The sequence below is a fragment of the Podarcis raffonei genome, chromosome 3 (genome assembly GCF_027172205.1).
Source record: "Podarcis raffonei isolate rPodRaf1 chromosome 3, rPodRaf1.pri, whole genome shotgun sequence".
NCBI classification, from domain to species: domain Eukaryota; kingdom Metazoa; phylum Chordata; class Lepidosauria; order Squamata; family Lacertidae; genus Podarcis; species Podarcis raffonei.
In genome coordinates, this window is record NC_070604.1 from 35,686,491 (window position 1) to 35,712,516 (window position 26,026).

Here is a 26,026-nt window from a genome sequence, read left to right on the forward strand (position 1 = left end):
TTGTGACTTGTTTCCTCACCCCTCCCCAATCCCTTTTAGCTCACAGCACGGTCATTGCCCATTGTACAAACAGATGAGAGACTCCAGCCTCTGCTCAGTCATCTCAGGTAATGTATCAGTATATTTTTCCTATAATAGTTCTCGGGGAGCAGTATTACTGGGTGGTCCAGTGAGCAGCAGGAAATGGTTGCGGATGGTGAATAGGTATGGAGCATTCCCCTGAGGTGTGCCCAGGCAGCTGCTACTGCAGCCTACAGCAAGCAACTCTTTGAGATTTGCCTTAATTGGCCCTGGTATGGCGAAGCTCCTAAGCAGTGCTACATTGCAGGTGGGACCACTGGCATTCTGACTGCTAACTTGTGGTCTTCTTACCATGATTTCACCTGCGCCATCTCAGTCAACACATCAAGCTCATCCCTTAGGTTATATTTCAAACAAACAAACATGTTTTGTCCTTTGGGGGGGGGGGGAAAGAGCCCATCTACAGTGGTACCTCTGGTTGCGAACGGGATCCGTTCCGGAGGCCCGTTTGCAACATGAAAAGAGCGCAACCTGCAGCGGCGCGTCTGCACACGTGTGGGTTGCAATTTGATGCTTCTGCGCATGACGTCATTTTGCACTTTTGTGCATGCGCGAGCAGCAAAACCCAGAAGTAACCCTTTCCGGTACTTCCGGGTCGCCGTGGGACGTAACCTGAAAGAGCATAACATGAAGCGACTTAACATGAGGTATGACTGCACTTGAAATTCCCTCAGACCCTTTTTAAAACCACAATCATGATTTTATTACTTTCTGGGGTTGCCTCCTCATGGAGCTCTGTAGTATTTCAATAGAAATGTTGTCACAATTTTCTGATAAATTTTAAGAAGACACACTTTTACTAGCAGTTCCTTTAATGTGAAAAATATAAAGGATCTATAACTGAAATCTAGAACTACTTTCTTTGGGCAGCTGCTTTGACAAGTTTCAGGTATTTTGCTCATACTTGGAACATAAAGTTCATCCCAGACTATGATTCTGATCTTGTTTCTCAGGAAGAAATGCCACAAAATAAATCTGTCAAGGTGCTCGTGTGGTGAAATGTCAGAACTGTGTTGGATAAAAAAAAAGTTTCAAAGTGCTTTAGTGTATTCAAGTCATATTTGCTGAATTGTTACGTTGGAATGATTTCCTCCTAAAATCCATAAAAAGTTCCCATTGTATTTAAGTTCCCATTGTATTTAAGTTCCCATTGTAACAAGAAGTGAATTGTTGAAGATTTCATATACCATAAAAAACTTTCTTTCGTCTCTACCCCACAGTCATGCATATGTTGGTCCAGATTACAGCATTGAAAGAAACATTGGGAAAATTTCATTAGAACAGATTGACACTGTGAGTATTTTATGCTTTTAAACTGTACCCCGTATTGCCCTTGTCCAGCATGCAGTTTGTGTGAAGAAACTGACTGCCCTTTACGTATAATAACAGGTTGGATCCAGAGGAAGTTGGCCCTGCATTAGTCCTGTTGAAATCAATGAGACAAGGTCATGACTAACATGAAATCAGTGATGCACTAATGCACAACTAACCTCATTTGAATCCGTTCCAATATATTTATCCTCAAGGAAACCAGTGGCATAGAAGTCCTGTTTGTTTTTTAAAAGTGATATAAAGGAGTCGGTCTAGAGGTTTGCTGTAACTATTAACACCTTATTGTTAACCAAATACGGTAGCTTAATACAGGCAATGACCATTTTACGGGGGGGGGGGGGCTCTGTTCCTGGCCCCCCACACGTATAAGCCTGCCCTGTTCTGTCCCAATTCTGTCCTCTTCTGGGTCCAAAATGACCCGCGCTTCCATGCCCACATGTCAGTTAGATGTGGGCAAAATGGTCACTGCCTGTACTGCTGATTATGATAATTATTATAGCGGGCATATCGTATCTAAGAAATGAAAGCAAGTAATAGTTGGGAAAATAAACTTAATTAAAGTGCATCCAGCAATGTATCTGAAAATATTTAAGTCTGTTTTAAATGCATTATCTGACCCCCGCTCTGCTGTTTTTCTGTATCTGTTAGTGCACCAGCCTTCCCCGGCACAGTGCCCTCCAGATCGCTTGCGCTGCAATTCCCATCAGCTCCAACCAGCATAGCCAGTTGTCAGGAATGATGGGAGTTGTAGTTCAACAGCACCAGGTTGGGTAAGCCTGTTATACACTGACCTAAATTGTGATAGGATGAAGGGCAGTATAAAATGTTTTAAACAAATTCAAGATATACCTATAAATGATATCAATGCCATCAAGTAGAGTATACTTTTTTGGGGGGGGTGAGAACAAAACCACTATTAATATACAATCAGAATCCATATTTTAAACTGGTAACTAATTAACCATACTGATTAATGCTTTTGGCTAGAATTAGTAAAGACCATTTCGTTTTTTAATAACTATTTCTGCTCTGCATTTATTCTTTTCTCTTGTATAGAACAAAATATTAGATTCAAATGCTTACAGGCATATTGAAGTCGTAAAATAGATTTACGCATAGTCCCTATAGCCCCTGCATATCCTTCTCTCCTCAAGCTGTTCACCTTTCTAAATAGATTTAATTGGTGATCAAAATGCAGCCTGTAAGTCAATCTATTCAATAATATGTTTTCCTGTTGCAGCTTTCTGTTAAATCATTTCCTCCCTGCATGCGCCAACTGCACAAAGCTCTGCGTGATAACCATCATCTCCGTCATGGAGGCCGTATGCAATATGGTTTGTTCCTAAAAGGCATCGGTTTAACACTAGAACAAGCTCTACAGTTCTGGAAATCTGAATTCATCAGAGGAAAAGTGGATGCAGACAAGGTAAATTACTTGTTTGGAGCACTATTCAGTTCTTAATAGTTCTCTTTGAACATTTGCGAAGTCTGCAGACGTCCATGTGCACTGTGGACAGCTGCTTAGACTAAAACAAGTCTAACATAAATAGCAATAGCAAAAAACCTGCTTTCCCATCCTTTCCTCACAGCGGATATACATCTCAATTCTGCTCTCAGCACAAATTTATATTGCCAAACTTTGTTGTTTGCAGAAATCACAGAAGGAAGTCAGAAAACTTACTTACAATATTGATAAACACTTATATATAGTGATATCAATATTTGCTTTCAAAATCAATAAAAGGACCAAGTTCCACTACAAATATTTCCATACATTGTCCTCCAGTGCTTAACCTTAATATTTTCCTAACTATTGATCCATTTCTGTTTAGAGGATGGTTGAATGAAGTCCTTGTTCTGTCTCCTTACCAACTGAAAGGTAGCCAACATAACACTAATTTTAAAAGAGGAATTGATGGGGACCCCAGGGAGGGAGGGAGTTTAAACTTACATACCCACTTTGGGCATTATAAAATGTGTGCTTGGAAAGGGGTGTAGAACCATGCAAGCAGGCCCTGTCATTCCCAAGTTGCGTGGGAAAGCCAGGTTGGAGTGCTCAGAGCTGACTTTCACAGTCCTGAGGCCCCTGCACAGATACCAGTAGTCCCTAAAGGACTACTGTACTGAATAAAAAGTTTTGCAGAACAACAATTTGCCACCAAGAAGAGCAGATTCTTTGGAGTTCTTGAGAGTGCTGAGAAGCATGTAAAACAGGGGAAATCCGACAGGCATTCAAAGTCCTTTGCAAAAGGCTTCCAAGTACATGTAGAAGTCATGGGATAAGAGAACAGATCATCTTGCCGTTTCTCTGAGCCTTGATGCTAATGCCAGAAAGGCATAGAAGGAGGTCTTCTACACAAATGCTATATTGTTGTGCAGTAGCAACTGCATGCCAATGTGCACTGGTTTTTCTTTTACATTTCCAGTGCCTCCTAAAGGCATGCTTTAAGCCGGTGCCAAAAATAGACAGGGACTTCCAAAGTTTAAATGCTGCCATGCTTAGAAAACAACGCAGAATGAGCGTTACGTGGTGCCTATAATAGTGCTGTTCTCCAACACCATGCCATAGACCACTCCAGCCAGCTTGGCCAGGGATGTTGCTGGTCAGCAGAGTGGTCAATAAACCACCAGCAGCATCAGTTTGTCTCTTTGGCCCAACACCAGGTGTGGGATTGGCTTCTAAGAGACTTCCGAAAGAATGGGAGGTTTGAAACTGGAAGCAGGGACCAAACAGCTAGGCCTCCGCCCCAGGTGGTGGTCAGTCCCTCTACTCACTAAACCTTCCCCTGCCACCACCACCCCTGAAATTTGGGGCACCTTATATAAAGCTGCTTTCTTTCTCCTTAAGCTTTTAAATGTACTGCATATCCAAAGTGCTAATTTTTATTACTGTGAAATTTGTGGAAAGAGGAAGAATAATCCACAATACCCTAGAATGGCAATTAGTATTTAAATTTCGCTGGAACAGATCATTCCTCTTTGCACAAGTCGCCAAGAGTCTAGCAAGTCATGTGTTTGATTAAAGCATCGGTTTGATTAAATTATGTTTCAGATAGGTCAGTTGTTAAAATGAAATGGTTGCCTCTGATTATATACATTAGTTTAAGTAGAAATATTGTTTGTTGTGTTTTATTTTTGGCATATTCTATACCAAGGTTTTTGATAAATATTTTTCAGCTTCGGGAAAGAATTTTGATGGTGCGGAATAAGTGTTCCTCATTCGCCGTGTCACTTTTCTGCTGCAACCATTCATAAATACCCCGAGGGTCATGCAGTCCACAAGACAAGTGATCCACCCCTGTTCAAAAAGGCTTCCTATTACAACATAGCTTTCAGTTTGGTAGAAGCTTTCAATTAACTCTGGGAGCAAGCTTAGTAAGTGGAGGTTATTTCTCTTGATTCCAGATACCAGGGACTAGGTCAAGTGAGTGTAGCTCTAATCATGTTTCACATTAAGAGCCTTTAGACCATACCGCAGATTGTGGAATTGGTCATAGCAGTTTTTAGTCTGTAGGCATTTGACTCAAAAGACACCTCCCTTTGTCTTTGTATTGCATACTTACTCTCAGGACGATGCAGTAATTAATATGAAGGATTGTTTTGTACTGTTGGAACCAGAACATCCATCTGTTAACGGAATTAAGAGCCAAGTTGCTGGTTAAAGAAAATTATTTTGAATAAATACTGCAGTTCTATTACCATGAAATAATGCATAAATTAATAAAGCTAGTCAGTTTGCTTCATATATTCAGAATTAGCCCTGATCATTAATCAGTGATTGATTTCAGCTTTTTTTAAAACCAGATTTCGGCTACTTGATTATTTTTTTATGGATGTCTGGGAATTCTTGTGTTCACAATAATAATGCATAGATGATAAAGGCCAGCCTCACCACTTTGCATCAGCCGTTTTATTTTCAACATTATATTATTACATTTAAAATAAAGAAGTCTGACCTTGCAGACCTGAGGCCTCTTCTGGTTTAGCTGCAGAGTAGAAGATACTAATGAGAATGTCTTTGGGATATAATTATGTAGATTTAAAGAAGTGATGTACTTTTAATTATGCCCTGTAGCTAATGTAGATGCATATTAAACTAAATCATGCCTCTCTGCATTTCCCTCTGAAATTTCTTTTTTTTCTCAGGTCTTAAATTAGTTATCAGCTCGTTGGTGCACACCAAGGTTAAGTAAACTAGAGGAATAGTGGCAGATCAGATTTTATGTTGTGTTTCTAAGATGTTCTATCAGTTGGTGAACTTAATGGTCTTGGCGGAACACAGTTTTGAATAAAGCTTAGTTCCCCCAGGCAATTATATGATGTCAGCACAATACACTTCTGTAGAATATGAAAATACTGGATTATTTAAATGCCTTATTGAGGTATGTAACTTCAAATAAATGAAATGCAGGGTTTTCTCTGAGGTGCAAGTCATTTGTTACAAAATTTAGTTGTGCTAAAATTAATACAGACTGCAGTCTTTCCTTTTCTGCTTTAACTGTTGGTTTCAAAGTACCAAAGAGCAAGATAGGAAACTTCCTTGTTTTTTCTTTGTATTTCATTTTGAGATGTCAGCCTACATTGATGTATCCATTTGACTCTGCCCTTAATACTCTTATCATTCCATTGGAGTCTTATCCTTTTCAAGATGTTTGGCTAATTAGTCTGTCAGCCTCTTGTCCAGTCTTGAACTCGCACTTTTGCAAACTTAAAGTATTTCCAGAAAATATCAGATTTGATTCAAGCACAAATGTGTGTCAAAAGTTATTCATAATGTTATGTATTTCCTGAAATGTAACATTTTCATACCCTTAATCTAGAATGCCAACTTTTATTGCTGCTAGATATCTGAAATATTACATAGATTCCATTGTAATTTTTATTAATGCCTGTTTTGCAAGCTTATAATTGTGTCATTGTAGCCTGAGTTCAATTACTTTAAAGAAAAAGTGTCTGTTATGAAAATAACAGTTTTCCTTGTCTTACATAACAAAGCACACTGCTGTATGTTCCCTTCTGAATAGTTCGTAACAAACATTGCATGTATCCAAATGTGTGTTTGAATGCACACTTCGGAAACTGCCATTTTAAGCAATAAAGCATTTCCATCAGAATTTTCTGCCATGTGTATTTGACATTTATCTGATTTAAAGTAGTGAGAGGCACAACTGTTCAGTTGATTAATTGCTTGAGAGGTATAATTTTCATTTCCAAAATTTGAATAGTTGATCTCTGTAAGAACTAGGCTGTGAGGCAGTCTACAAAGTATTTTAATGCAAGTACCATGATTTTTAGAAAATTCTGTGTGATTTGTTCACTCTATTCTCCCACTGTTTTGCTTAGAGAAAGAACATGTATTGTAAAATATGCCATTAAATATAAAAGCCATTGCACCATTTTCACCTCTTAGTTAGCTATAGAATAAAGCAAAGTTCTTTAGAACACTCCATCTTCTGCCTCATGTAAAACCTCTGTATCATGGAAATGGAGTCGAAAAATAGGTGCTGGTGTAGCAAGGTTTGAGTAGCCGGTTTGTGTCATGGGCTGTTAGTATTTTGAGATGTCCTGTCTGTCAGTTTGATAGACAGGTTCATTAACTGCATGATTGACGTAGCAGCCAATCTGATCCTTGAAGGGCCTGTTCCCTCTTCTTTGGACTGAACTGTTGTGCTGGTAGGAAAGAATAATGAGAGTTGAACAAGATGGCAAAAACCTTTCTTTATATTTTTAGGAGAGGCAGTGGGGATTTATTTTACTTTCAGAATTGGATTGTTAGTGGCATGTGCTTAATTATTGAAGGATAATATCCTTTTGGTTCATGCATTGTTGCTGGGAGTGTTAATTGGGTAGCTTTGCATTAAGATGCTAATCAAACCAAATTCCTCTCCTATCTCTAGTGGCAAGCAGAAGGTGTCCAAAATGTCTAACACTAGCTGCTAAAAATAGGCTATGTGGTCATTTACCCGATCTCTCCTGTGATTGGCTTTTGATGTGGATGTGACAGGAGTCAATCATGTCTATGGCATATGCTTTTTTATTTTTTAAAAAGCACCAATCTTCTGACCTGTTTTCTTGTTCAGTGTGACTAATGCAGACTTACATTGATTATCCCATAGCCCACCATTGCTCAACAATTATTTGTTTGCTTTGCATTAAAATATTTGTGCACTTTTAGGTTGGAGTTCATACCTGCCTCTCCGTTGCAACAGTCATTTTGCTACAGGGGTCCTTCTGGATTGCCCTGAGCTTAGACTTTAAAAACTCATTTTGTGAGTAAGAGTTATAATGTTTTAAAAGCTTGTTCTCAAATTGGCTGTCAGTTTAGCTTTGATTAATTTGATTATTTTTAATAAGCCCAGCAGAAGAGGTAATTATTGTAGAAAATTGAGGAATAAATCTGCAGGACCAACTTGCCATACTCAGAAATGATTTCCAAGTCCTATCGTGCCATGAAAAGAGTCTTCTGTAACTGCTACAACATGGCTGGCTGATAACATCGTTTCAATTTTAACTTTAAAATTGCTTAGCAAGGAGATATAATCAAATACAACCACTCAAAATCCCATTGTTTCATCCTTTGTAGTAGCTGAAATCTCTTGACACCACCCAATTTTTATTTCTATTTAGTTTGACAAAGGATATGCTTACAGCATCCGACATTCCTATGGAAAAGAAGGCAAGAGAACTGACTATACTCCATTCAGCTGCATGAAAATTATAATGTCCAACCCACCAGGCCAAGGGGATTATCACGGTAAGTGCTTGCACCTGACATGTTCACAATGCATGGGAACCCAAACTGCTTTGGAAGCCAGCTGATTGGCTGGCTGTATTACTGGCAGAAGCTAGTTTTCTGTGGCTTATGGCAGTCATCACTGTCAAGCCTAGTGTGCGGTTACTCTTCTGGTGATTTGTCTTATTACAGAACTAGGTCAAGCAAGAGAGATTCATTCAGCAGGGTTTCAACATGAAATCCACCAAGCTGTTTAGTTTTTTATTTCTCTTCTTGGTTCTGCTGCTGCTTTTCTATTCCCCAGCCCCCCCCAAAAAAACATGTCTCTCGACAAACAACAAAGTTCCTCAGTGCTTTTGCTTTGCTTGCAATCAATGCTCTTGCTTTGCTCTAAAACAGTCATAAATTATAGGCTTTTTCTAATAGCTTAACACTCTCTGGGATAGTATGAAATATTTCGAATCTTATGATCTCCCTAGAATAAAACACTAATTGGGTAAGCAGCATATTTCTATGACTTGCCTAAAAGTTACTTGGCATTGAAGCAGGTTTCTTTACACATATTCAGCTTTCCCTCTTAAGCAAGAATCAAAAGTAATGTAACAGCAAAGTAATGTTCCACAGAAACCTTTGGTTTCATTTAAAAATAATAATGTTGCCCCCAGTCTCTGTGCACACAAAGGTCTCTGGGACTCTTTTGGAGGAATGGGACCTTAAAATTGGTAGACAAGGTCAAATTAAGAGACATCCCCCCTTCCCCGCTCCTGGACAGTGGCTGGTGGGGAATCTGCTCCAAGAGAAGTCACCAGCCAATTACGGAGACTTGTTTACTCTCACCTCCAATTCTTCCCAGTCAATTAAGTCCAATACCCTAAAGTATGGATCTTCTGTGTGGAAGGTTCCTTGTTAATTGTGTTAAAGTGAAGGTGTGTGTGTGTGAGAGAGAGAGAGAGAGCGCACTTTCTGTGTGGTAAAGAAGGTAAATAAACAATTCCCTAGCTCCATCTTAATTGCAATGCATATTCTGCAATGCCATTTATGTTGGAATGCGCAGCCTGGACGCCTCCAGACAGAGTACTGCATTGTTCAGGAGGCAATTCTTTTGAAAAACTAAGGACACACAATAAAAACTGAGGACGTATAATAGGAGTTTGATCTCTTTACACACTAATGATTATGCATTTGCTTAAAATGTACCTGGTGATTTAACCACCAGTAATTTAACTGTGGCTGTTATTTCGTATACTAGCTAAGCTACGATACTTGGGTATTAAACCACTGTAGTTAGGCCCAGTGAAATCAATGAAATAAAATACACTTAGATGCAAACACTACAGCATAATTATTTTCGTAAGCAGCATTTCTCTCCCTCCCTCCCCCCCCAATTGACCCTCAAGTTGACGTTCTCATGCTGTTTAATAATGTTATCTGCGGGTTTTTTAAAATTAATTGTTACAGCTAAACTCCTGCAGCCTTTTCTGTTTGTATTATAGCTATACTATTATATTTGGGTGAATTTTCAAACTCATTTAGTGTGGAACCTAATTAAAGCAGTTTTCTGTTCAAGTGAATAAGAATCTTGGCCTACTTTTCTGTAACACATTATATAACTTTTGTGCCTATTAGTGCTATGATACCATACAGTGAACTAGCCGTTTGGAAGAAGCGTAAAGCTATTGCACACATGGGCAATTAGCTTTTGTATTAATAAGCTGCCGCTAGACAATTAAGGACTGCTTAGCCAGGCTCTCAAGTGTGCTGTTGTACTAACTTCTGAGTAAATAGTCTTGTTTGTGTGCTTGCCTCTCTTCTGTGTTGTCAGGGTGCCCATTCCGTCACAGTGATCCTGAGCTGCTGAAGCAGAAGCTGCAGTCATATAAAATCCCTCCCTCTGGGATTGCTCAGGTAGGGAATATTTTCTTCAGTTACAGCAGCAATGTGGCACCAGGTATTTCCTTTCAGTTTAGTTTAATACTGATGTATAATATGTGACTGACAATGCATGCAAAATGCCTTTTAAATCAGGTTGTAGTATTTGCTTCAATGATGTTCTCCCCCACCCCCCAAAGTGTTCTTTTCACAATGCTGACAAGCAGATTGATAGTTTTGTTTTTCATTACTGCAATCCATTCCCCCCCCCTCTGTATTTTATCAAGGACGTTGAGCAGTCTGGTTTACTGCAGCTTAGAATCATAGAACCATAGAATCGTAGAGTTGGAATTGACCCCAAGGGTCATCTAGTCCAACCCCCTGCAATGCAGGAATCTCAACTACAGCATCCATGACAGATGGCCATCCAACCTCTGCTTAAAAACCTCCAAGGAAGGAGATTCCACCACCTTCTGAGGGTGTCCATTTTCCTGTCAGACAACTCTTACTGTCAGAAAGTACTTCCTGATGTTTAGTCGGAATCTCCTTTCTTGTAACTTGTATCCATTGGTTCGGTTACTAACATTTTTATGTGTTGTAAGCCGCCCAGAGCAGCCAGATGGGTGGGGTATACATTAATTATTATTATTATTATTATTATTATTATTATTATTATTATTATTATTATTATATTAGCTTCCGGAGCAGGAGAAAACAAGTTTGCTACATTTTCTTTTTTTAAAAAAAATAATTTTTATTAACTGGCCAATCACATCAAATTAAATCACATCACATAAATTCCGAATTACAAAGCCAAATTTTAAATTTTGTTGGGGGGACCCATACTTAAAGATCCGAAGGGGAATTCTGATCATCTTCTTGCTGCTGCGTTAATGTCCAAATCAGTCCAAATCAGTCCAGACAGTTCGTAATTCTATCCCATCTCATCTTGCTGTTTCCACATCACATCTTGTTCATATATTTTCTCTTTTTTCTTTATGATCTCTTCTAATAGTCTCCTTAAGCCGATAAACACCAATAGTAATAATAGTCCTGGTGTGAATTTTCCGTTCTTCCAATCCTCAAATCCCGATGGTTTCCATATATCATCTCCTTCATAGATAACATCGCTCTTTCTATCATAATCTTACGAAACTGTCGCTCTTAAGTCCCACTGAGGAGTTTAATCCACAATATATAAACAGCTTTGTTTCTCTCTTTCTCCTCCCAGACTCAAGAGCTCCGACAGAGCTTCCCAAAATGGCGACGGCATTTTTAACTGCGTCATTCCAAAGCTCTTATACCTTCCAGGCTCTTCTTGAAACATGCTTTGGTTCGAAAGTTTATCTCCACTCAGCCTTAAATCCACAGCTTAAGTCCTTAAAACGACATTACTGACTCATAAGGGGAGGGGATTCTTGTTTAATCACATAGAAAAGGAAAGGAAAGGTTTTTCCCCCCCTCCCCCATCAGTCATTTGCCGTACCGTATCTTGACGTATCTTCTCATGTTTTATTCTTGTCTTGTTTTATCAGAGATCTCTTCTGTCAGCAGTCTTTACTCCCCCTTCTTCCTTGAAGTATGTGCAATTCACCTCGTCCAAATTCTTTCTTTTGAAGTTCTTGCAGCTAGTGGCGCGAATCAGGGACGGCGTCCAGGAGAGCCGAAATCCCACAGGAGGGCTTTGTGCCTAGTGCCCCCATCCCCACAAATTCGGGGGTGGTATAGGGCACAGCAGGCAAGGGCCGTCCCCCCCCCATCCTGGGGGGGTTAAGGAGGCTAATTACCCCCATCATAGCCTCCAAATTACCTCGTGTGGGTCGGAGAGATGTTATTGTCAGCCATCTTCCGATGCGCCCCCTAGTGGCCCCCCTGCTACATTCTCCATGTAATGACAGCTCTTTAGTTATTTGAAGATGGATAGCATATCTCCTCTTAATCTCTTCTTTATCAGGCTAAACATACCAAACTTCCTCAACTGTTCCTCACGGGGCTTGGTTTCCAGACCCTTGATCATCTTGGTTGGCCTCTTTTGCACACGTTCCAGCTTGTCAATATCCGTCTTAAATTGTGGCACCCAGAACTGGATGCAGTACTCCAATTGTGATCTGACCAAGGTGGAATAGAGCGGGACCATTACTGCTATTGCTTCTTACAGCCATGCAAGCCTTTGGGAGGCAGAGACCCAAGAGGGCATCAGAGGAGGGAGGGAAGGAAAGAAGGACAGAGGCCAGTGTTGCCTGTGGCACCCCTGACCATCACGACACACTGGTTGAAAACTACTGCCCTAAACCATGCTTAATTCAAGGAGCTCTTGTTTCATTTTAAAATTGCAGTGTTGATCTAATTTCCAGTAGCACCCAGTCATGCAAACCCAGAAGGCTGTGAGATTCATCAGTATACATCTCTAATGCTTGCCATCAGGGTGTTCTGATTCTCACAACTGCTGCAACCTTTCCTAAAGTATTTTGCTTCTGTGCGTATTAGAAGCAAAATGCTGATATCACAGTGTGGGAGAATCTGACTCTTTGGATTTTGTGTCCCAAAACTTTGCATTAATCTCTGGATCAGCTGCTTTCATCCAGAGGAAATACTTCGCTTTAACTATTCAATTCTGTACAGTAGGAAATTAGGGTCAGGGATTCCCCTGTTGAATATGTTCATAGTTTTGTGAGCTAACTTTGATATGCCTTTTGTTTATTATATCGTATAGCTGCTTTTCAGCCAAAAATCTTGGCTCCTATAAGCGGCTGTCAGTACTTCAGATCCCAATGCAAACAGCAATTAAAATGCAAAACAAACAGAATGCTTCTAAGGAGTGAATCCTCAGCTGAAGATAGATGAGGGTTTGGTGGAGAGAGGCCTAGCTGCTACCTTCACTTCCTCTGAGGACCTTGGCCACAGCCCATGGTGGCTGGAAGAATTGAATCTAGGCATGAGCGTTGGGGTGGGTTACTTTTCAGATCTGTTCCCAAGTATGTAAATGTTCCTGGGGATAAAGTGATGAAGCTCATGTTCCTTTGCAGCTTTAGCTTATAAACTAATAATTTCTCGGTCTTTTTACATAGTAGTTGCATATAAGAGATGTAAATTGCTTTAAAGTGAGTGGGTGGCCTGTTTGTCTTTTGACTTAATGCCGAGTGCCACAGTTTGTCAGGAAAGCATTTCTGCATGAAACATTTAAGACGTTTAAATGTTTTAAGTTCTCTCACACTGGCAGTGATAGCAATTTGCTTGCATCCCGCCCATTTTCATGCTAGGTTTCTCCAGGATATAGACAATTTGGCTTGACAAGTATTTTACTGAGATTCCACATTGTAGGCCAAGTTTCATCACAGTAAGCAACAGTTGTAGTTCGAGATAAGATAATTTCTAGTAGTCAAATAAAAATCTCCAGTGTTGATGTATATCTAGTTCTTTTGGGTGGTTCGAGTCATTAACTACGGTGGTTGGCATTAACAGCTGCTAATGAAATGCTAGAATAATTTTGTACATATTCTGTAGAAAACTTCAAATTTCTTCCCTTCCAAATGAACACAGTTAGGTTAGCTGAAACTTCTTCTTCAAGGTAACCCTAAAACATCAGAAAAAAGTGCATCCCCCTAAACTAAGCACAAGAAAGCTACACTCATAGATTCAGCTAATTAGGACTGCTAAATAATTGCTAATGTAACAGGGCTTGCCCCCTAAATACAGGTTTGGTGTTTGCGCTGACAGAACAATTGTCATAGTGCTACATTGAATTCCCATACGTTGGAATATAGGTCGCCTCGCTTCAACGTACCTCAAAAAAATAATGTTGACTCATATTTCTCTGCTACTATTGCTTTGAATTACTGATTGACTCTTTTTTGCAGCATTCTTTCTGCAAAAAAGAAAGTTCTGTACCTGTCAGCAAGTCTCCTTGTTGGTTTTCTCTATATGTCTTTATAAAAAATATTTATACATGGCGAGCTTATTGTATGCCAACTTGATAATATGTAATAGGTGCATATTGAATATAAGTAATATATGTATGTATAATATATACAAGTGTTGTACATATAATGTAATATTTGTAATATAAATATAAATTGTACATATAATACGTGCAAGTACTGTGTGTGCGATGCAAAGCAAGCGTGCATACTTAGACTCTCAACAGGCATAATAATTCTGTGTTAACTAATGCTGGTTATGGGCCTCCTAAAAGTGCCTTATAGCAGGCATAGGACCACTGGTCCTGTTAGCTAGGGATGATGGGAGTTGTAGTCCCAAAACATCTGGTGGGCTGAGTTTGCCTTATAGGAAGCAAGTCTGATTGAACACATTGAGGTTTCTAAGTAAATATAATTACCCAGACTTTATTAATTCAGTCCATATAAGAAGCTATGATACTTTCTTTACATTTCATTGACCTCATGATTCTTGCTGCCAGAAGGAGCTTGAAAAGCAGGTCTTTGGGGGTTGGGTAAGGTTACAGGTTTATTTGCAGGAGAGCTATTTTAGGATCTTTGACTATGGAGTATTTCACAACACTTGCTCCAAAACTAAGCTCCAGAACTTCGATTCCCTTTATGTACCTTAGGAGTGTGAAGCCAGGCATGTATAAATTCTGTTAAGCCCCATGCTGGCCAAAAATGAGTCTATTTTGGTGTGGGGTTTTTTTGGAAAAAAATTGAGTTGAATCCCTATAGGCTATCAAAAGTGGAGCTCCTGTAGATTTTTCATGTTAAATCTTAGAAATAAAATGCACAAAGAAAGACACTAGCGGTTTGCTTCACATAAGCAAATAAATGAAGGTTTTTGCAAAGCCCTAAGAGAACAAGCTGAGGTGTTGCGGAATTGGCCTGGAACTAGGGGAATATTGCTAAGCATGTTCCAGTAGCTGCACCTCAATCACATTTTAAGTCACCTTTGAAATAAAAATGAAGGTTAGAAATAGATAAAATGCAACAAATTCTTTGCTGGAAAGATTGAGTCTTTTAAGAACAGAAGTAACTATTTTATTTGAAAATGGCTTCAAACTGACCTTGCGTACCTGAAAATATCTGTGATTAGGAAGGTGAAGCCAATTAACTATTTTAAGCTTGTGTGTGACAGCAGTACCCCATCATCTGATCTCAATATCTTTTGAGTTACAGTGCTAAGAAATTGTTTAATAGTCTCTCAAGTAATGGAAAGGTGAGGGTTCCAGCACTTCTGTTACCTTTTTAGAAGAGACAATTTTAGTACGTGTATCTTTTCTCCTTCCTTGACAAGATGCACTTGCCAAATTTCTCAGCAGTTGTTAAAGGTACAGAAGCCTTGGCTTCCTTTGCTACAAGAGAAATAATATGCAATGCTTCAGAAAGTAAAAGGATGGGGTGGGTAGGCTTTATAGCATTATTTTCATTTGGCCACAAAATAGTGGTTTTATATTTGCTTGGGTACAGACAGTTTCCTTGTGCTAGAGTGCATCATGCAGTAATTAAAAAAAATATTCTCCTTGGCAGTGCTGGGAAGGCAACATTTAACAGGTCAGCTGTCAAATCTTTTTTGGAGGATTGAGGACCAGTTTGTTCCACCCTGCAGTGTGGATATCTGTCACCACACTTCCTACACCTGGGGAGTCCCAGAATCATAGCTGCCATTGCAACAAAATTGGGCCATTGGATTAGGTACATTTCAAAGCATTGCTGCCCAGTGTTAATTATGGAAAGCACATGAACCTTGGTGGGATTCAGGGTTGTTGCATAGCTAAGTCAATAATCACAAAAGTTTTGTTTGGCTAGAGAGGTTTCCAATTTCATGGTAAAATCTGCAACAGGGAACTCTGCCTATGCTGTGGTGTTTACTAAGGGGGCTGGGGAAAACCTGGCAATCATATTGCATTGAGGATGGTGTTCCAGGCTGCTAGGCAAACAGCCCTTTAAGGATTTGCACATGCAAAGCAGCAGCCTGTATTCTTTCCTTTCTCTTTTTTTGGAGGGGTGGGGGGATTTCCTAACAGTGGCCTCCCAGGCTGATTTTTATATTTTAAATTCTCTTGAGCATCTGAGTTGGCCTCTAAAGCAGATGGAAAGGAGTGAGTGAGCTGCTCTTGGTAAAACCAAACAAAACGTACTACATGTAAAACAAGCCCCATGCCACTTGGGACTATAGCTTAAATTTCGTATCACCTGTGTGACTTCATCCCAATGCTGCCAGGATTGTGACAAGAGAGGAACCCTCATACATTCATGGTGTGAGTATGGGCACACTATTTTTGGTATAGTTTCTAATATTATTGGTCAACCATTGAACCCAATCCCTGCTTTGGCCCTTAAGTCAATAGACACCAATCTAGACCCTCTCCTTATACAGAATGGCCCAACTGTCCTGCTGTTTATGAACCTACCCGGACCCCACAATCATCCTCTGAGGCCCTTCTTAATGTGCCTCCTCCATGAGAGGTCCGGCAACATGAGAACAAGCCTTTTCTGCAGTGGCTCCCCATTTATGGAATGCTCTCCCCAGTTAGGGTTGCCTGGAGTCTTCATTATACACCTTTAGGTGCCAGGCAGAAATGTTCCGCTTCATCCAGGCCTTTGGCTGATTGACATCCAATGCCCTTTTAAATGTGTTGTGGGAGGGGGGATTATTGGTTTGTTTTTGTTCTTATTTTTACTATGTATGCTGTGTGGTGTTTTTTAATATTGTAATTTTATGTTGCGCACCAGCCTGAGATCTACGGGTGAAGGGGAGCATACAAATTTAATAAATAGAAATAATGAATACTATGATCACCAGCAGTGCTTTCTTCTGTGGGTACTCAAAGGTAGGCACCTTTTCTTCTAGGAGAAAAGCGCTGGTTTTAAGTGTGGCACTTACTATAACAACTTCATGCTGAGTGCCAGCACCTTTCTTTCCTAGAAGATAAGCACTGATCACCACCTGTTTAATAATAATGATAATGATAATGATAATGATAATTTATTATTTATACCCTGCCCGTCTGGCTGGGTTTCCCCAGCCACTCTGGGTGGCTTCCAACAGAATATTAAAATACAATAGTCTATTAAACATTAAAAGCTTCCCTGAACAGGGCTGCCTTCAGATGTCTTCTAAAAGTCTGGTAGTTGTTTTTCTCTTTGACATCTGGTGGGAGAGCGTTCCATAGGGCGGGCGCCACTACCGAGAAGGCCTTCTGCCTGGTTCCCTGTAACTTGGCATCTCGCAGTGAGGGAACAGCCAGAAGGCCCTTGGCGCTGGACCTCAGTGTCCGAGAGAACGATGGGGATGGAGACGCTCCTTCAGGTATACTGGACCGAGGCCGTTTAGGGCTTTAAAGGTCAGCACCAACACTTTGAATTGTGCTCGGAAACGTACTGGGAGCCAGTGTAGGTCTTTCAAGACCGGTGTTATCTGGTCTCAGCGGCCGCTCCCAGTCACCAGTCTAGCTGCTGCATTCTGGATGTAGTTTCCAGGCCACCTTCAAAGTTAGCCCCACATAGAATGCATTGCAATAGTCCAAGCGAGAGATAACTAGAACATGCACCACTCTGGCGAGACAGGTACAGCTGTAATGGGATGGTTTGGGGGTCTGGCTTTTTCTGGGTATCTGCGGCAACAAGAAGGGTTGTTCAGATGCCAAGCTTGGCATGATCGTTTTGACAAGGTATGGTCCCCATATATCAGCTATGAAAATAGAAGTACAGTAGTACTTTGGTTTTCGTACAGCTTAGTTCTTGAGCATTTTGGCTCCCGAATGCCGCAAACCCGGAAGTGACTGTTTCGGTTTGCACACTATTTTTGGAAGCCGAACGTCCGACAGGGCTTCCGATTGGCTGCAGGAGCTTCCTGCAGCCAATCAGAAGCCACACTTTGGTTTCTGAACATTTTGGAAGTCGAACCGACTTCCAGAACGGATTCCATTCAACTTCCAAGGTACGACTGTAGTGTTAATGTTAGACCTCCAGACACTTGTGCTTACTTACAGAGAGGCTGTGTCACAGATATTTGAAGCTTTGGCAGTGCATTCAATGATTCAGTTATTTGACAGCATCCCTGCTCAGTTTTTCTTCTCAGATGTAAGTGATGTAAGCATGCAACACTCTACAAGTTTTATTGGAATTGTTCAGTGTTATTTTGATACAATATTCCACAAAAAGAAAAAGGTGCTGTTCCATCCATCCATCCTTTAGCCAAAATAAGTTTTTTACATGATCAAATGTACAACATAAACTTGATGCACTGATACAAAATGTGCTGCTGCTGGGTACCATTTCAGTATCATTCAAAGCAGCATTAACACTTTTAATTAGCAAAGCCAAGTTTTTTATATATTACATTTTATTATCTGTTCCATTTCAAAAGCATATAGACGGTGCCAGACTTTAGCCTCTTCTGGCAAGTTGATTTGTTTTTCACAAGATATGTAACAGGATGTGACAAGAAAGGCAGACATTTAATCAGTTGCACTTGTAGCAGCAAAACAAACCCAGTAAGCACTTCTTTGGCAGCATTGTAGCTTGATATATTCAGCAAATATTTGTACATCTGTCAATAACTATAAGGCAGCCTCCAATAATGAGGGCAGTAGGGATTTGTGCCGGAGTTTATTTCTGTGCTTGACATGGAAAGGTCAGCCTTTTGAAAAGGAGTGTGAATTTGCATTTCTCAAGAATTTTCTCTCGGCTGAGGCTATCTCTCAGTTCCAGCGGTTTCCTGAGCTTGATAAGCAGGGAATATACAGTTTAATTATATAGCAGCAGAGGGGGAAAATGACAGACAACTTAAATTTTCAAATGGCGTTGCATTCTGCTGATAAGAATGAATGTTTTATGCAGGACAGAAGAGATTACAAGAGGTAGAATTGGAAAGCAAATTGTATTTACAAGAGATAGAGAGATGTTTCTAATAGGAATTCAAAACAGATGATTTCCCTTTCGTGTTCTGAGGAGCATTGCTAGAAACAACTTAACTTTGAGAGCTGATCTTAGAGAGGGTAGAAATGTAGTGCTTTCTGCAACTTCTTTCCTGGATTACTTCCACCACAATTTGTAGTTGGGAGCACAGTTGTATTATGTCGCACACGTCTGAGCAAGTTTTATCCAAAATAAATTATAACCGCATACTTGATTGGTTCATATTTCACTTGCTCAAATGGTAGATACTTATTTGAAATAATGCAAGAGATTTTGCAGCGCAGTATGTTCTGACAGTGCACATCGTTCCTCATTTTTCTGTGTCATTTGTGAAGTAGAACTGTTGATTTCTGGTTGTGAAGGCAGAACCTCTTCTCTGTCTATGGATAATCTGACTTCAATTCTAAGTGGGAGGAAAATGTCAGCAGCATTGTATCTTATAAGACTACAGATTCTTGTATTATGTCAAACCCTGCCATAAATTGTAAAGGTCATATGTTCACATTGCAGAACATTTCAGCTGTTTTAAAGACCCTTTAAATATATCGATCACTTTCCTTTTTCTAGATTTTGGAACTGGTGAAGGGCATGCACTATCAGTTGGCCTGTCAGAAATACTTTGAGCTGACCCATGACGTAAGTGGTGCTTATTTATCAGGTGATAATGTGTCTCATTATTGGAAAGACTGGTGGCAGAAACCCTGTGCGAAACTTCAGACATTCTGTTCACATTCACCACATGCCACCATCCTTGTTAATTACGCTGAGTTAATGAGTATATAGCAGATGTCTTTCATTTCATGTATGGATCGACACTCCGCATTTGCTAACTGTTTAGTGCATACATAATCAACAAATATGTTATGAGGTTATGCTGTTTTATTTTGTAGCAAAACTGTTTACATTTATGGAGTGGTGTTTCACTGGTCCTAGCAAACGAAATGTAGATAAAGCAATAACACTTGATTTCTACATTTTTTCTTTCCAGTTTTCCCCTCTTACAGGATGGAAGAAGACACAGTTCCAAGTTGCATTAAAAAAAGTACATAAAGATTGATTAAATATATTGCTAACAGAAAACCTTTCTTCCCCCCCGCACCCAAACTCCACCTTTGTCCAAAGACACCATCAATCCATATGTCTTAATTCCAGCTCTTGTATATTTAGAGTGGCTTGCATTATTCCACATAGACTGAAGGAAAAAACCATATCTGTTTACATATTACATACCTGTTTACATATTTTAAAAGTCATACACGTCCTCTCAAATGTCCATAGTGGTGTTTCCAATTTGCCTGACCATAACCAAGGGGAGTTATTTGTAATTTGCACCTCTCTTCCTATTTCTCTTGAAGGACAAGTAGCAAGGGCCCATCTCCAACTAAGGGGTGAAAACCCTGCACACCATTTCCCTGCTTTTGATTGGATAGTTCTCTCTGCCCCTTTCCCATCAATTGGGAGAAACTATAAAATGGGATGATTTCACGTGTTTGTCTGTCTTCATTTGTCCCGGGGGCAAGGGCCTTTGAATATGTTTCTGAGCATGGATCAGTTTATTTCTGTAAGTTTAAGATGCAGAACATATTGTGAAAAACCTAATAACTTCTCCATCTTGCTGGTCAGTACCAAAGATTTATATAATCCTACATCCTGTTCTCCACAGTGGCTTACAAGCTGTTTCTTAGGAAGCTCACAAGCAGAGCATAATGGCAATCGTCCTCCCACAGCAACTGGTATTCAGAGGCTTCCTGTATCTGAACCTGGAGGGTACCATATAGCCATCATGACTTGTAATCACTAATAGCCTTGTCCTCCATGAAAGGGTGGTGTGTGTGTTAGTTAGTCCCACCCCCCCACCCCCGAATTGCTATCTCGATAATAGTGCTGTCCTTGTTAGCAAACATTTTGGAGGCCATTTTGGATTTAGGTTTGCTGCCTTTCTTGGTAGGTTTTGCATTTGCATTTGAACCATGGTCAGTTCATCTACGTAGAGCAGTTGTAGGGAACCTCTAGCCCGTGGGCCTGATTAGACCTGCTATTTTTGGTCTTACTGAAAAGGAAGACATTCTAAACATGCTGCTACATCTTCCTGTCCACTGGATGCCAGAATTTGATGGCTTTTTCTGTTGCCCTGTCCCACAAAAACCAATCAGTCATCTGTCTCCCCTGGTGATGAATGAAAATATTTATGAATACAGTAAGAGGAAAAAATGAATTTAAATATAGAAGAATGCTGAGCAAAGCTTTGAAATTCAAGGTTACGCTTTCTAATGTAGAATATATTCTTTGTTACTTGCATATAATTATTTTACTTAGAAATGTATCGAGAAATTGGGAGTGTTGGTGCCACATTGAACTTCAAGTTTTATTTAAATATAATGGAATTACTTTCTGGTGCCAAAATCTTAAAATTGAGCCCCAGAAGTCAGACTGTAAGGAAAAATACTTAAGTTATCACTTGTATTGTTACAGCTATAACAATATGGTGTTCTTAAAAGGAGACAGAACAATTATATAACCAACACAAAATATAAGTGATTAAATTTATAGCTTAATCCATGGTTAAGGAAAAGATATTGGTGGCATTGCAATTCTAGTGCCCTCTGTGAGTCACAGAGACCAATAGATTCATAGTTTTCATAGGGGCAAATGGAGGGAATGAATTGTTATTCTTACTTATGGCAAACTGCTGGAATTGTTCCCATTCAGGTTTTTGTTTGTTTGTATGTCAATTATTTCTTTGTCCTAACTAATAAACTGGCGCCTTTTTATATCTAAATAAATGTGCTCTTTGTGCTTTGATAGCTATAAATGTTTTGCTATCATGAGTGATTTGGCTGAGCCAATATTATTAATAAGGATAATAAAACAGATGTGCTGAAGCATTTTTTTTTTACTAAGCTGTCAAGCTCATTTGGTTGCAAGCAATATAATTAGAGCGGCTCCGTTTAAATGGGCAATGCTTATATCCCTGGCTAAAAGGAAACTGCCACTTGCAAATGTAGCTTTGCAAAGACCAATGCGTTTGATATTGTGGTTATTGTTGTCTTTCTAATGGCTTTCCTTTTCCAGGAAATATGCATCTTGTTTATGTTTATAGACGAAAGGATTGATTTTCTTTTTTGATTTCTTGGTGGTCAAAATTTAGTTAAGAGCAAGTTATTAGAGAGAGAGAAAGCGTGTAAATAGCAAGGCAGCATACAGTATCTGAAATAATTCCATATGGCTTTGTATTTTTTGTGTCGTGTTTTTTTTTTTGTAATAGCAGCTTGCCTCATTATCACTTGCCACTTTGTAGCTTCTTGATTAAAACCCCAAGAACACACAGGTTCAACACCATTGCTTCAGATCCTTAGTAAAACCACACAATACGACACCAAAAGGAACCCAGGCTTTGTGTTACGGAAGGACACTGCTTAGAATGAACAGAATCTGAGGAAAGCTTTGAGGCCTTAGTAGATGAAATACACAGCAGATGAAATAGAGAGACTTGTTTTTAAATCCAGTGTCCTTTACCTCATGTCAGTTTAGATTACAAGCTTTGCTGGGGTGTTTTTTGTGTTTTTTTTACAGGGCACGATAAATGATGTGGGGCCTCCCTCCCTCCTACCTCAGCTAGACTGGGGCAGGGGGAAGGAGCCATTTAAAACTAAACGCTATTTTCAGGTTTTTCTTTTGAGAGGAATTAAGGTCAAAATGTTTTTGAAAAGTATGTAGGATACGTTAGCAAACTTCGTTCCCCCACCAAAAACAACCCCCAAGCACCCGTCATCTTTAAAGTAGAGCTTTTACTTAATATCTTAGCACTAATGCTTTATGCAGCATGTTATAAACAGAAGTTTATTTTTATTGCTACTTGTTAAATCACCAAGAGGTTTCAAAGGAAGCTATTCGGAAATGCAGTGAATTTTTTTTTTGAAATTTTTTTTTTTAAAATATGTTCTCCACAGAAGAAGTAGCCTTCTCTGAATAAAACAGCTAGGGCTTGCCTTTAAAGATAGCTAATTTAATCATAGTTTGAACGTGTGTTTTTGTGTGTGTGTGTAAAATCTGTTCTGAATATAGATTTATTTCCGTGAGAATTTGGTGGCTCTTTTGTTTGCAATGGCTTCCACAATTGACTTGTTGGTAAGAATTCTCTGTTTTGATCTGTAAAACTATCATTGATTTAGTTGTCTCCCCACACAGAAATGTAGAATTTGAACCTGGACATTCACAAATACAATTGAGTAGAAAGAAGATACAAGCCTAACACCGAGAGCAGTTGTTCTCTTAACAGGCCATTCTCTGGATGTGCCACTCTGCAACCTTATATCCACTTACCTGGGAGTAGGACACATTGATTCCAGTGGGACTTACTTTTGAGTAGACATGCATAGGCTTGTGCTGTGAGTGTGCAGTTAGGACTTTTCCTTTTTCTTTCATTGGTGTGCTACTTCACCTGAGCAAATACTTGGTTTTGTTTTGTTTATTTACAGCTGGAATGAATGTTTGTGGTTCCCATAGCCAAAAAGCTAACTGAAACTTCAGCATTACCTGCAGTTTATTATGCAATTGCCCCTTCGGATTGTGGCCTGTGTATTTGTCTCTTAAAAAACAACAACAAACAAACCTGTCCTCTTAGGTTGCTGTTGCAACAAGACAGGGAAACTGAGTATCAAAACATGTTTTGGCTCTTAGCAGCTTTTATCGAGCAATGTTTCACGGAGGCTGAACTAATGCATAGCTTTCCTCTCAACGCTGGCTATCTCAAAGCTTGAACAAAGTGAAAATTTTAGTGTGCATTTCAACTCAAGGGTGTGTGAAGTACAGTGACAGAACATGTTTTCCCCTTCTTCTTCTTCTTCTTTTTTGCACAGGTCAATGATACTGGGTTTTCTTTGAACCACCCAAATCAGTATTTTGCAGAGAGTCAGCAGCTACTCGGTGGCATCAAGGATATCAAGAAAGAACAAAGGCAGCCCGAAAACTCCCAACCAAAGCACAGCAGCCAGACAAGTATAAATAAAACCTCCACTTCCTCTTCTGTAAATACAACAGAGGAAATGGAACTGGAGGGACTCGATGACTACTTTGCTGAAGATTAAGAAGCATCTGTTTCCATTTTGCAACATACTTTTTACCATCTCTGTATTTTGAAGTAGCTCTTTTGAGGGTCAGGAACTGGCATCATGGTGTACATAGGCCTCTTGAATGCTGCCTTAAACAGAAAAAGGAAAACACATTGTCAAGCATCCAGCTTGTGCATCAGTTTTGAAAAGAAAACTGCAACATCGTTTGCAAGATCGAACGACGGTGCATTTCCATTTCTGTGAGCAAAGCCCTCTGTATTGCTAAACCTCCCACCTCCTCCCTGGGCTCTCTGTTACCATGCAGCTCTATTTTTCTTAATAAAGCGGATTCTGAAATGTAGATGAGTGGATGCATTGCTTGCGGTTTTTAGGTGATAACTGCTAGATAGCATTACATGCAATTCATAACAGCTTATGAATGGCTTGTAGAAATATACAAAAGCTGTCTTGCTGTGATCTGAAGTAGCAAAGATTGCTGTTTGAAAAAGAAACTAGGTTTTAACTGCATGATGCCAAATATATTTACACTTGAAATGGGTGGATTGGTCTTAGCCACCATAATTAAAATGAAGAGCTTCACATCCATTCACATCATGGGCTTCCATCGCCTCTCAGCTTCGTGGAGGGACAATTTCTGTGTCTGTGTATTTTGACAGAACAAATTGTTTAATAAAAAAATCAGAGAGTGTAAAAGGAGAACTGAATTTGAGCCAGAGCTTTTTCTTTTCTTTCATCTCCTTTCTTGAAATTCATTAATAGCATTACAAATTTAACTTCACACATACACACATACACAATACAAACAAAAAAAATTCTTAAGTTGAATTACTATAAGATGTTAATTTAAACTTCAAATACCGCTTAGCTAAAATCAAATAATATTATATAAAATAAAATAACATATATCAAAATAAAATAAAATGATAAAATAATTGTGGACTTCCCATCATTTCCCGATATAGTTGATATTTATGATTTTGAATGTACTTATAATTATTACCTTACTTTTAACGTGCTTTCTAATACTTTCTTACAATATATTGTACTGATTTTTCTTTGTTTCTTAATGCAAAATTTGGCTTATTTTGCTTATTTATAGAACTCATTAAGCCTGTTATGTTTTGATACTGCTGTTATTTTTCAGTTCTCATATCCGCTTCTAGCTGGGCCCAACATAGGTAGGCTGGGTGAAGTCCTGGTTTAAGCTGCAGTTGTTACTGCCACTTAGAAAAGACAGGAACTACGGTAAGAGGACTCATCATGTACAGCAACTCCAAAGTCTACTGCAGCTCACTTGGGCTGGTAGTCAAGCTCAGCCAAACAAGGATGTGTGATCTTCTATTAGGAAGGACCAAATCCACCAGTTTTGGTTTCTTCTGTTTCCATTCTTAAGTTTAGTTAGAATGGTTTCGTTTCCTACGTTTTGTATGTTGCTTTCACTAATGTGTTCATTTTTTATACACACTTTACCCAAGTTAAATGTGTTCGTGTGCACATTATTCGGCTGGAGAACTGCATTGCTAAATTTGGATTCTGAAAGATGGCTGTGTTCACAAATTGCTTCAGAAAGTGTGGATTTGGTAGGCAAACTTAATAGAATTAACCCCCTTCTGTGTACCCTTTGCCTGAGTCCTTTATCATTCTCCTTTTAGTTACCCTTTCCCTTTAGCGTAATAGGGACGCGGGTGGCGCTGTGGGTTAAACCACAGAGCCTAGGACTTGCCGATCAGAAGGTCGGCAGTTCGAATCCCTGAGACGGGGTGAGCTCCCGTTGCTCAGTCCCTGCTCCTGCCAACCTAGCAGTTCGAAAGCACGTCAAAGTGCAAGTAAATAAATAGGTACCGCTCTGGCGGGAAGGTAAACGGCGTTTCTGTGCGCTGCTCTGGTTCACCGGAAGCGGCTTAGTCATGCTGGCCACATGACCCAGAAGCTGTACGCCGGCTCCCTCAGCCAATAAAGCGAGATGAGCGCCGCAACCCCAGAGTCGGTCACGACTAGACCTAATGGTCAGGGGTCCCTTTACCTTTTACCCTTTAGCATAAAGTACACACATCTTAAGAAAATCTATTAAT

The 26,026-nt window shown here is 39.6% G+C and overlaps 1 protein-coding gene across 5 annotated transcripts in view; it reads left to right on the top strand.

The window, feature by feature from the left end:
* PRIM2 (DNA primase subunit 2) overlaps positions 1 to 24,254 on the top strand; it is a 65,582-nt gene extending 41,328 nt beyond the window's left edge. For all 5 annotated transcript variants that reach the window (XM_053381142.1, XM_053381143.1, XM_053381144.1 and 2 more), the window contains 7 exons: positions 40 to 107; positions 1,302 to 1,374; positions 2,654 to 2,839; positions 8,041 to 8,167; positions 9,969 to 10,051; positions 19,450 to 19,518; positions 23,742 to 24,254. In XM_053381142.1, the coding sequence (XP_053237117.1) occupies positions 40 to 107; positions 1,302 to 1,374; positions 2,654 to 2,839; positions 8,041 to 8,167; positions 9,969 to 10,051; positions 19,450 to 19,518; positions 23,742 to 23,969 (834 nt within the window). In that variant the 3' untranslated portion in view covers positions 23,970 to 24,254. The remainder of the gene's footprint in view (positions 1 to 39; positions 108 to 1,301; positions 1,375 to 2,653; positions 2,840 to 8,040; positions 8,168 to 9,968; positions 10,052 to 19,449; positions 19,519 to 23,741) is intronic.
* Positions 24,255 to 26,026: the final 1,772 nt, after the last annotated feature.